Raw genomic sequence first — 13229 nt, 5'->3', positions numbered from 1 at the left:
TTTAAATACAGCAGGTTCTTATTAGTTATCTATTTTATACATATTAGCGTATATATGTCAATCCCAATCTCCCAGTTCATCCCCCCACCCCTGCTTCCCCCCTTGGTGTCCATACGTTTGTTCTCTACATCTGTGTCTCTATTTCTGCCTTGCAAACTGGTTCATCTGTACCATTTTTCTAAATTCTACATATATGCGTTAATATATGATATTTGTTTTTCTCTTTCTGACTTCACTCTGTATGACAGTCTCTTGATTTGTGTTATTTACATGATTGTGATTAATGGGCATTTTTATTTTTCATTTGCTGTCTAAGCTATACAGAAGTGCTTCTAAATTTACAAATGTTTAGGCTTTTTGGTTTATGTTTGTTATTTCACTTTTATTATATCATTGTATGTCCTGTATAATTTCTGCCTTTGGGAATTCTATGAATTTATCTTTGTGCTCTAATAAAAAATCATTAAAAAAAGTCATGAATGTAGTAGATAATGTGGTGGTAATCATAGCTAGCCCATTCAGCACATATTAAATGTTAGACACCATGGTAATTTCTTCACACAGATTATTTCCTTTGACTCTTTGAGTAACTTGGTGAGGTACATATTGTTGTTAGTCCCAGTTAACATGAAGTCATCAGGCACGTGAAGGAGGAGTAACTAACCCAGGGTTCCTCCACCCACCCCCCACTGCTCCGACCATGGGGCCGAGACTGGCCTCAGGACATTTCATTCCAGAGTCCTGAACACCATCCTAGACAGCCTCCCACTGAGTAAGTGTGGTCAGAGTTTAGATCGTAGAGCTTGATATATACATCTGTTACTGTGATGCTTGTATGTTTGTATTCACTGTGGCTTTCTTGCTGTGCTTGGGAGAGAGGTAGATTGGAGTTTCCCACTACTATTGGGCTTACTTTTTATTCTTTATTAATATGGTTTGTAACGACTCACAACTTACATCTTTTGTAGGTCATACCGTTTTTAGTTCTCAAACAATCTTTTCCTCATTTAATGATTTTAGCCTTAAATTCTGCTTTGATATTTACGTTGAAAATCCTGCTCCAATTTTGTTTACCTTTGTTCAGTCATATTTTTACCCACTCGTTTTCTACTAATGTGTTTAGTTACTTTGTTTTGATGTTGATACTATATTCATTCAACAAACATTTATTGAGGGACCATGCCAGGTACTGTCTTAGTGCTTGCAGCCCTGCCTTCATGGACCTTGTAGGCTAGTGGGGGAGATGGATAATAAATAGTATGTTTTATTAAACACACAAAGAAGTAACTGTAACATTTTAGATCTGCTCTAATACAGTAGCCACTAGCTGCATGTGGTTATTTATTTATTTATTTATTTAAATTTATTTATTCATTTATTTAACTTTTGGCTGCATTGGGTCTTCGCTGCTGCACGCGGGCTTTCTCTAGTTGCAGTGAGTAGGGGCTACTCTTTGTTGCGCGGCACAGGCTTCTCATTGTGGTGGCTTCTCTTGTTGCAGAGCACAGGCTCTAGGCACACGGGCTTCAGTAGTTGTGGCTCACGGGCTCTAGAGCTCAGGCTCAGTAGTTGTGGCACACGGGCTTTGTTGCTCCGCAACATGTGGGATCTTCCCGGACCAGGGGTCGAACCCGTGTCCCCTGCATTGGCAGGTGGATTCTTAACCACTGCACCACCAGGGAAGTCCTATGTGGTTATTTAAATTTAAAACTAGTTCCATATTTCTCAAAAAACTAAAAATAGAACTACCCTATGACCCAGCAATTTCATTCCTGGATATATATTTGAAAGAAACAAAAACACTAATTTGAAAAGATAATGCACCTCAGTGTTCATAGCAGCACTCTTCACAATAGCCAAGACATGGAAACAACCTGAATGTCCATCAACAGATGAATGGATAAAGAACATGTGGTACCTATATACAATGGAATACTACTCAGCCATAAAAATGAACCAGATTTTGCCATTTGCAGCAACGTAGATGGACTTGGAGGGCATTATGCTAAGTGAAATAGAGATAGACAAATACTGTATGATATCACTTATATGTGGCATCTGAAAAATAAACTAGTGAATATAACAAAAAAGAAGCAGACTCATAGATATAGAGAAGAAACTAGTGGTTATCAGTGGTAAGAGGGATGGAGGAGAGGCAAGATAGGGGTAAGGGATTAAGAGGTACAAACTAATTTGTATAAAATAAGTTACAAGGATATATTGTACAACACAGGGAATATAGCCAATGTTTTATAATAACTATATGTGGAGTATAACCTTTAAAAATGGTGAATCACTATATTGTACACTTGTAACTTATATTGTACATCAATTATACTTCAATAAAAAATAATAAAACTAGTTCCTTAAAGTAAATTTTTTGTGTGTGTGGGTATACATATACATATATATATTTATTTCTTCAGTTGCACCAGTCATACTTCACGTGCTGGATAGTCACATGCATGTGGTGGATACTGTGTTGAACAACGTAGACATGGAATGTTTCTGTTATTGCATGAAGGTTTATTGGCCATTGCAGCTTTGCGTGCTGTTATGGATGTGGGATGTTCTGAGCTACAGCGTAATGGGTTATGAGGGGGTACCCGAAATGGTGACCTTTAAGAAGAATCCTGAATTATGAGACGGAGCCAGTTTTGTGAGGGCATTACATATAGATATAGTTGTATGTAAGTATTTGGTATAAACTGAGAAATATTATCTCTATTAGTTTAAATAGTTTACAACTTAAAACTGTAGGAGTTTCAAGGAGGGTGTTTTCTCTTGTTCTGATAGGAATTGTTTCTCGTGAGAATGGGAAAAATGTTTAATTAGCATGTCCTGATACATTTTTCTTTTAGTTGGATAAATCTGGTTACCATTATCTAATTTTGTAGATTGAAAAAGTGCTTCAAGGTTTCTGAAGTATTTTGAGCTTGTCTTTGAACTGAGATAAATTTTGCCTTGCATCCTTTAATTCATTAGTGAGATTTTGATAATAGCATTTGTTTTACATTGTGAGAAAACTTAGAAGTTAATCCATCTGACCTTCTAAACTGCACATATTTAAGCAATTCAAAATTGAAGTGTAATTGACTTGACTGTGGTCCCATATCTGGTCAGTGACAGAGCTGTGACTGGAAGCTTTTCCTTGTAACTTTTGGGCCAGCGTCCTACCAAATCTTTTTCAAAACCATTACTTTAAAAACATAATCTTCTTACTCAGAGGCAGAATGCTAATCATAGAAATGCCTAGGACTTCTTTAATCTGTTTATGTTTAGAGATTTAAATGGCTAATCCAAGAAGCATTGAAATCCATAAGAATTATCTCTGTATGATAGAGTTCTGACAACATGAACACTTACCTGTGGTACTTCTCTGAGTGTGATTTGTTTCCCTCCACGGGTCCTGCACAGTTTATTTTACGAATATGAAAAGTAGAGGCTCTCTGGATGAGGAACATGCAATGCAAACATTACTAAGTAAGAATACAGTTATAATCAACTCAACCATTTTTTTTCCAATTAAAAAAGTCTTATCAAAACTAATTTTCTCCACGAAATGAACTTTTCCAAATCACCTGAAGTGATATTTAATAACTTATATTTCATTATAAAACTACTTTTTTTTTTTTTTTTTTTTTTTTTTGCGGTACGCGGGCCTCTCACCGCTGTGGCCTCTCCCGTTGCGGAGCACAGGCTCCGGACGCGCAGGCTCAGCGGCCATGGCTCACGGGCCCAGCCGCTCCGCGGCATATGGGATCCTCCCAGACCGGGGCACGAACCCGTATCCCCTGCATCGGCAGGCGGACCCCCAACCACTGCGCCACCAGGGAGGCCCTAAAACTACTTTTATAATTTAATACTTCATTTTCTGCTGGATAATGAAACAAACACCTCACTGAAAGTATTTTTACAATATTTGTTAGACTTGTAAAAATTTCTTTTAAAGTGAATATATACACATATGTTTCACTCTTCTGATATTAATTACTGACTACTTGCATATAAAATCATTGGTCTACTAATAAGTAGAGCAGAAATCTTGAGAAAGAAAGATGGAGCTGGAGGAATCAGGCTCCCAGACTTCAGACTATACTACAGAGCTACAGTAATCAAGACAGTATGGCACTGGCACAAAAACAGAAATATAGCTCAATGGAACAGGAGAGAAAGCCCAGAGATAAACCCACGTACATATGGTCACCTTATCTTTGATAAAGGAGGCAAGAATATTCAATGGAGAAAAGACAGCCTCTTCAATAAGTGGTGCTTGGAAAACTGGACAGCTACACATAAAAGAATGAAATTAGAACACTTCCTAACACCATACACAAAAATAAACTCAAAATGGATTAAAGACCTAAATGTAAGGCCAGACACTATAAAACTTAGAGGAAAACATAGGCAGAACACTCTATGACATAAATCACAGCAAGATCCTTTTTGACCCACCTCCTAGAGAAATGGAAATAAAAACAAAAATAAACAAATGGGACCTAATGAAACTTAAAAGCTTTTGCACAGTAAAGGAAACCATAAACAAGATGAAAAGACAACCCTCAGACTGGGAGAAAATATTTGCAAATGAAACAACTGACAAAGGATTAATCTCCAGAATATACAAGCAGCTCATGCAGCTCAATATCAAAAAAACAACCCAACCCAAAAATGGGCAGAAGACCTAATTAGACACTTCTCCAGAGAAGATATACAGACTGCCAACAAACACATGAAAAGATGCTCAACATCACTAATCATTAGAGAAATGTGAATGAAAACTACAATGAGGTATCACCTCACACCAGTCAGAATGGACATCCTCAAAAAATCTGCAAACAGTAAATGCTGGAGAGGGTGTGGAGAAAAGGGAAACTTCTTGCATTGTTGGTGGGGATGTAAATTGATACAGCCACTATGGAGAACGGTATAGAGGTTCCTTAAAAAACTAAAAATAGAACTGCCATATGACCCAGCAATCCCATTACTGGGCATATACCCTGAGAAAACCATAATTCAAAAAGAGTCATGTGGGCTTCCCTGGTGGTGCGGTGGTTGAGAGTCCGCCTGCCGATGCGGGGGATATGGGTTCGTGCCCTGGTCCAGGAAGATCCCACATGCCACGGAGTGGCTAGGCCCGTGAGCCATGGCCACTGAGCCTGCGCGTCCGGAGCCAGTACTCCGCAACGGGAGAGGCCGCAACAGTGAGAGGCCTGCGTACCGCACAAAAAAAAAGAAAAAAAAAAAAGAGTCATGTACCACAATGTTCATTGCAGCACTATTTACAGTAGCCAGGACATGGAAGCAACCTAAGTGTCCATTGACAGATGAATGGATAAAGAAGATGTTGCACATATATACAATGGCATATTACTTAGCCACAGAAAGAAATGAAATTGAGTTATTTGTAGTGAGGTGAATGGACCTAGAGTCTGTCATACAGAGTGAAGTAAGTCAGAAAGAGAAAAACAAATACCGTATGCTGACACATTTATATGGAATCTAAAAGAAATGGTTCTGATGAACTTAGGGGCAGGACAGGAATAAAGACACAGATGTAGAGAGTGGACTTGAGCATACAGGGAGGGGGAAGGGTAAGCTGGGATGAAGTAAGAGAGTAACAGTGACATATATACACTACCAAATGTAAAATAGATAGCTAGTGGGAAGCAGCTGCATAGCACAAGGAGGGTGGGAGGGAGATGCAAGAGGGAGGGGATATGGGGATATACATATGTATATAGCTGATTCACTTTGTTATACAGCAGAAACTAACACACCATTGTAAAGCAATTATACTCCAATAAAGACGTTAAAAAAAAAAAAGCAGAGACCTTTAAAAATTTTTATTTTCCATTTCACTATTAAAGCACAACTTGTTCAGTTTTTGTCACCATTACAGATGGTGCTACAGAGGGCATTGCGTTCAGGTCTCCCTGTGTACACATGGGAACGTTTCTCTGGACCATATATGTACAGGAATGTTTGCTTACCCTGCCTCATTCCGCTTCTATCTCATGTTAATACTTACAGTTGTGTAATGTGACTAACTGGGGTTGGTTTCCTTGGTCCTAACTCTCCACTTCAGAGCCCATTTTCTCTCTGTTTACAGAAGGGCCAAGGTAGCTCGGTTGATTGGTTTACTGGCCTCGCACACAACGGAGCTCCAGGAAAATACACCTGTTATTGAGGTAATTTCTTTTATTACTGAAATATTACGAATGGCAAAGATTGTTCTTGATTTTAGAATATGCAGCTTTCATTGGTGTTAAGTGTGGAATTGTGGCAGTTGTTATAAAGTAACCTCAGTAGGCCTGTACACTTCAGCACAGCTGCTCATTTACAGCATAGTCTGTTGTCAAAGGTGGTGTGGTGGAATTACAAGGCTTGTGGACTCTAGTCATCATTACTACATTTCAGTAATTTTTGGATAAGGTTTATTTCATTACTAGTTTTCTTGTGGTCTACTCAACATTTTATTATAACTGAAGTATTTTCTGCTGGAAGCCCAGCTCAACTTCAAATTAAAATTTTTGGGGCTTTTTCACATTGAATTTAGTGTTTTTATCCCCACCAGTTGTCATTTATTTCTGACAATAGTCACAGTATTTAACTGCCAGGCATGCACTAAAGATATTTTCAAATGTGATCGGCACTGTGTATTCACGGGTTCTGAGTCTTTGGATTCAGTCAGTCATGGATTGAAGATATTCAGGGGGAGAAAAGTTCTAGAAAGTTTCAGAAAGCAAAACTTGAATTTGCTGCACACTGGCAAGTATTTATATAAAATTTACATTGTACTAGGTAGTATAAATAATCTAGAGATGATTTAAAGAATGTGGGAGGATATGCATAGGTTATATGCAAATACTAGGCCATTTTATATAAGAGCATCTGTGGATTTTGGTATTTGTGGGGTTCCTGAAACCAGTTCCCCACAGATGCTGAGGGACAACTGAATCAGTCATGTCTTTCAAATACCAATATTGGGAAGCCTTTATTAATTAACCAGTAATTCCAAGTCCCACGAAGTGGATGCTACCATTGTACTGCCTTTTTGAATGTTCCTGAACACTAAAAACTACTTTCTATCTATCCTGTTAATGTGTACTGCACTTAACTGGCAGTAGATTTTTATCCCTTGGACTAGGAGAGTGTTGAGTCAAAATAGGTGAGAAAAATGAAGGCTTTTAAGGGAGGAAGGGCAGAACTCCTGAAGGAAGGAGAAAATGGTAAAAAGAAGGGATTTTTGTAGAGCCAGACCTGGTAGTGTGGTTTTTGGGGCTTTGAGAAGAATTGTTTAGCTAAGTACTGTCTAATAGAACTATCTGCGGTGAAGGAAGCTGTCCTATATCTGTGCTGTCCAGTACCATAGCCAGTTGCTGGGGTGGTATTCCAGCTAGTCCTGGGCTGTCTAGGTGGAAGCAAATGGGAGATTAACTTGTGCTCAGTGCATTTCCTCTGCTTATGATTCCGTCCCCATTCCCTGCAATTATTAGACCTCTGAGCTACTAAAGAAAATGTTACTAAGTCTAAACTTTTCCTTCTTTTTGTGACCAAGAAAAATGAATTGTGACCTATATGATCACTGATGGTACCCAGCTTGGCTATCAGAGATCTATAAACTAGATTTTTATCTTAAAGACCAAGCAGGTAGGGCAATGACACTTAGGCAGAAGAGGAGAAGGCTTAGAAGCTCAAGAGTGGAGGCTCCTTCTGATGACTCAGAGCAAAGGGTCTCCAGTGAAACAGATTTGCTGGAGGAGATGGGAGAGAACTTGATGAAAATTCTAAGACGAAGTCCTGACATTCTAGAGGACATTCCTGGATAATCAAAATAGGAGGGAACAGTGTGCCATGAAGAAAGAGCCCCTGAAGGTGTAAAATACGACTGTTGAATTAAAATATTCAGTAGATGCAGTAGTAAGTAGGAGATACTGGGTACCTTAGAAGCCGAGTTAGTGAATTTGAAGATAAGTAGGATGTGAATTCTCTTAGGATTCAGAAGAAAAAAAAAAGGATAAAAATTATGAACTAAAAAGGCACGGAAGACAGTTGCAGAACATCTCTTACACTGTCCAGTATGGTAGCCATCAGCCAACAGTGGCTACTAAGTGCTTGAAAAGCAGCAAGTCTGAATTGAGATGAGCTGCAAGTAGAGAACACACACCAGATTTTGAAGACTCAATACGAAAAAAAAATAATAATGTAAAGTATCTCACCTGTAATTTTCTTTATAGATTACATTTTTATTTTAAATTTTTATTGGAGTATAGTTGATTTATAATGTTGTGTTAGTTTCAGGTATACAGCAAAATAAATCAGTTATACAAATACATATATCCACTCTTTTTTAGATTACATTCTAAAACAATATTTTGGATATATTAGGATAAATATTAAAATTTTTACTTCTATTTTTTAATGTGGCTACTAGAAAAATTTAAATTGCCCATGTGGCTTGAGTTCTATTTCTATGGGACAGCACTTTTCTAAGATAAACACAATGGGATTTCCAGGAGGAGAGACCCAAGCAAACAGAAATGAAAAATAATAGGAGAAAATTTCACCCTGAGCTGAAGAAAGACTCACATCTTTAGATGAAAGGTTTTTCACCAAATGTCAGGCAAAACATTGAAAAAAAGAATGCACACGTAGACGTATCCTGGTGAAATTTGTAATTTCAAAGATAAAAATAAAACCTAAAACCGAGGTTATAAACAAATAAAAGCAAATTAGACTTACATTTAATTTTTCTCTAACACTAAAGGCTAGAGGATAAAGAAAATGGTGGAAATGGATCGACACTTAGGAGGTCATGTGATGTTAAATTTCTCTGTTATGTCCATTGTACTGCCTACTTGTGGGGACAGAAAACATATTCAGAAACTCAATCTGAATTTCACCAACATTTCTAAAAAAAATTTACTTGAGCAACCTACTTGAGGAGCTGCCAACTTCAACACCCCCTTTCCCACAAACAAAACAAAAACAAATAAAAACAATGAATCTATTTAAATTTAAGTCTAAATAATAGCTGCTACTGTTGTGAAATATAATCTGGAAAGAATGGATTCTTGAAAAAGAATATAAATATACTTAAAAAATTAATAGTAGCATGGAAGTGAATTCTACATTATTTTAGAGGGTCTGAAAAGGTAGGGGAGAAGGGAATGGAGAAGGAAAAGGCAAGTTCTTTCTTGTTCTTTTATGAATTGAACATTTACAGAGTACCTCTTGTAGATATGGCCTGTGTTACTTGCAGTAAGACCGTCGTTCCAGGCAAGTTCTTGTCTTGTTCTAGAAGGAATTCATAGATGCTGTTTTATTCTTGGCACTGATAATCCATTTCATTCTTGGCATTGATACTCTTATTCTTAACAAATATTTGTCAGTACCTGCATATGTACAGGGTGCTATCTAGGTGCTTATTTTATAAAAATAGATGGCAATCTCTGTTCTTGTAGAGCTTGTGTTCCAGTGTAAGGAGAGAGATAATAAACAAATAAATATATAAAATTCGGGGGTGATAAGTTCAGTGGGAAAGATGTAGCAGGGTTTGGAAATGATGAGGTGGCAGCAGTGGTGGTTTAGAGACTGGCTGGTTGGGGAAGGCTGAGCAGAGACCTGAGGGAATTGAGGGAATAGTTCCCTCCGCTGGGGAAGAACATTCCAGACGGGGAAGACACATGCACCCCAGTGTTCACTGCAGCACTATTTACAATAGCCAGGATATGGAAGCAACCTAAATGTCCATGAACAGAGGAATGGATAAAGAAGATGTGGTACCTATGTACAATGGAATATTACTCAGCCATTAAAAGGAATGAAATTGGGTCATTTGTAGAGACGTGGATGGACCTGGAGACTGTCATACAGAGTGAAGTAAGTCAGAAAGGGAAAAACAAATGTCGTATATTAACTCATGTATGTGGAATCTGAATAAATTGGTATAGATGATTCTATTTACAAAGTGGAAATAGAGACGCAGTTGTAGAGAACAAACGTATGGATACCAAGGAGGAAAGGGTGGTGGTGAGATGAATTGGGAGATTGGGATTGATGTATATACACTATTGATATTATGTATAAAATAGATAACTAATGAGAACCTACTGTATAGCACAGGGAACTCAGTGCTCTGTGGTGACCTAAATGAGAAGGAAATCCAAAAAAGAGGGGATATCTGTATACGTATAGCTGATTCACTTTGCGGTACAGTATAACATAATATTGTAAAGCAACTATACTCCAACAAAAATAAGTAAAAAGAAAAAAAAAAGGACTGGGGGTAGATAAGTGATTGGCACGTTTCGAGAAGCAACGAGGAGGCGAGTGTAGCTGGAACTGAGCGTGAGATACCGATGGGAGATGAGGTTAGTGAGGTAGCCAGAGGCCAGGCCATCCAGAACCTTGTTGTAAACCATGGTCAGAGCTTGGGGTTTTAGTCTGAATGAGATGGGAAGCCATTGGAGGATCTGGAGCAGAGGAGTGCCTTGGTGTGGCTGACGTTTGGAAAGGATCACTTTGTTACAAGGACGGGGGCAAGGTGGAATCAGACCAGTGAGGGGGCTGTGGCAGTTCAGATGACGGATGGTGGTGGTGACTTGGACCAGGTTTGTAGTGGTGGAAAGAGTAAAAAATGATTTTATTCTGGATACGTGTTTTTTTTTTTTTCCCCACAAATAGATTTTTTTTTTTTTTTTTTTTTGCGTTACGCGGGCCTCTCACTGTTGTGACCTCTCCCATTGCGGAGCACAGGCTCCGGACGTGCAGGCTCAGCGGCCATGACTCATGGGCCCAGCCGCTCTGCGGCACGTGGGATCTTCCCGGACCGGAGCACGAACCCATGTCCCCTGCATCGGCAGGCGGACCCCCCAACCACTGCGCTACCAGGGAAGCCCCACAGATAGATTTTGAAGAGTGTTGATAGATCTGCCAATTGCTATGATATTTGAAGGCAGACTTTCATAACCAAGTCTGGCCAATATAAATTCTAGTATTCAATATGAAAAGTGCTGAGGCATCAGAAAAGCAAATCCAAAATGAAATTTCACGACAGGCACCGGACTGGCAAAAATTAAAAAGCCTTAACAATCCTCAGTGTTGGTGAAAATAACTGAGCAGAAGGAGGGCTCACATGCTGCTGAGGAATGTAAATGGGTAGAGCCGCTCTGGAAAACTGCTTGATCTCTGAAAGCTGAGCACATCACTACCCTGTAACCCAGGGTAACAAGTGACATGTACAGGAATATATATTGCTAGCATGATTTGTAACAGCCCGAGATTTGAAACAACCCACGTGTCTATCAACAGCAGAATCGACAAAGTATGTCACATTCACACAGTGGAATGCTGAATAGCATTGCAAATGAGTTCATCCTTTCAGCACTGGGAAATACGCTGGGATGAATCTCACAGTCATAGATAGTTTTCCTAGACATCAGTAGGACATTCCCTGGGCAAGACTGATCTATATATTCAGGAATATCCTGGGGCTGTGATGGCTCTTGTTCAGAGGGTCAGCTCCCGCTCGGTGCCAGAGGTGATGAGGGAGAGGGGTACGAAGGTAGGAGTCGTGGAAGGTCTGGAGATGAGGGCTGCCTTGAGGCACAGAGTCTGGGGAAGACAGAACAGAAGGCAGGGCTGGAGCTGAGAGGCTGCCCAGGTCCTCGTGCTTGGGACTCCTGTGGCTCTGATGGGATAGTATATTCTGCCACAGGAACTGGGCAGGTCTGGGCAGAAGGCATCAGTCACCTCGGGTGATGTGCCCAGCTCACCCCTGGCTCCATGCCTGTGGCTTGGTCCCCCTGGAAATTGCTGCTGTTGCGGCTGTGGCTACTGGGAGCATTTGGCCCAGCAGTTCTTGAGCTGAACCTGTCCCCGTGCTCACTCGGGTTGAGTTCTGTGGCCAGTGCTTCCGTCTCTTCAGAGACTGGGTACTCTGTGTTCTCCGAGTATTTCCCCAGCTCCTGTTGCTGTCCCTTATTAATTAAACATTGCATTCCTGGGCTTCCCTGGTGGCGCAGTGGTTGAGAGTCCGCCTGCCGATGCAGGGGACACGGGTTCGTGCCCCGGTCCGGGAGGATCCCACATGCCGCGGAGCGGCTGGGCCCGTGAGCCATGGCCGCTGAGCCTGTGCTCCGCAACGGGAGAGGCTGCAACAGTGAGAGGCCCGCGTACCGCAAAAAAAAAAAAAAAAAAAAAAAAAAAAAACCCGAAAAAAAACAAAACCAAAAAAAACTATTGCATTCCTGATGCTCCATTGAGAGGAGGAGGTGCGTGTTAATTCCTGAGGTCCTTGTATACTCTGTTCCTTCACTTTTCCCTCTCTGGGTGTTAGCTGATGTTTTATTAATTTGAAATGAAACTTGGGAAAAATCATACTTAATTTAAAAAAGCAAGTGTATATTTAACTACCTAGGAAACTTTTGAATTATGAATTAACATATACTATATTGTGAATTATTTTCTGTTGGATAATGATGAGTTTACAGGATAACTTGAAATTGTGTCAGGTGCTCCTTTGTGATGCCATCTTTTTTTTTTTTCTGTTACTACTTAACATTTTTTAGTTCTTTATTAATTCCTATGACCAATTGGCTGTAACAATTAAAACAGCCACTAGAGAGCGCTCAAACACTGGAAACAAAGTTTTTCAAGTTAAGAATTTATTTTACAACTTCGGGAAGAAGTAGGCTTGGCAGGTATTTGGTACTGTGTTCATCTTTTCCCCGTTTTTTGGAGTTTCTGCTGCATGAAATGTGGTTCCAGTCCATTGGCAATTGTTACCACTTGAGATTAACGAAAGCCATGACAGCCTCTCCAGAACAATGCAGTCATTTCAGGAGATTTGGACTCCTGTGAGGCCCTATGATGAGCCTTAGGTTCAGAACTCTTGAGACCAGCTTTCTGTAACACAGTTGTGTCTTCATACATAGTTTTTCAGTAAATCATTAAAAAATTTCAAGTGTGAGATGCGTTCTGATTTTTCCAGTAGGTTTACTACCAGCAGACAATAAAACTCATGGTTGAAGATCCTGTAGGCATTTTAAAGGCATAGAATCACATTTTATTTTATTTTATTAATTTATTTTTTAAATTTTATTTTATTTTTTATTGGAGTATAGTTGATATAGTGTTGTATCAGTTTCAGTTATGCATACATATATATTCTTTTTCAGATTCTTTTCCCTTATAGGTTATTACAAAATATTAATGGTTTCCTG

The 13229-nt window shown here is 39.4% G+C and overlaps 1 protein-coding gene across 1 annotated transcript in view; it reads left to right on the top strand.

Moving 5' to 3' along the window:
* Positions 1-13229, top strand: part of ULK4 (unc-51 like kinase 4) — a 550770-nt gene that overhangs the window by 56100 nt on the left and 481441 nt on the right. The window contains exon 17 of the mRNA XM_081246952.1: positions 6113-6191. Coding sequence (XP_081103078.1) covers positions 6113-6191 — 79 coding nt within the window. The remainder of the gene's footprint in view (positions 1-6112; positions 6192-13229) is intronic.

Source organism: Mesoplodon bidens (assembly GCF_964165515.1).
Source record: "Mesoplodon bidens genome assembly, chromosome: 10".
Lineage (NCBI taxonomy): Eukaryota > Metazoa > Chordata > Mammalia > Artiodactyla > Ziphiidae > Mesoplodon > Mesoplodon bidens.
The sequence above is the reverse complement of the archived record's forward strand: the minus strand, read 5'-3'. Positions and strand labels throughout refer to the sequence as shown.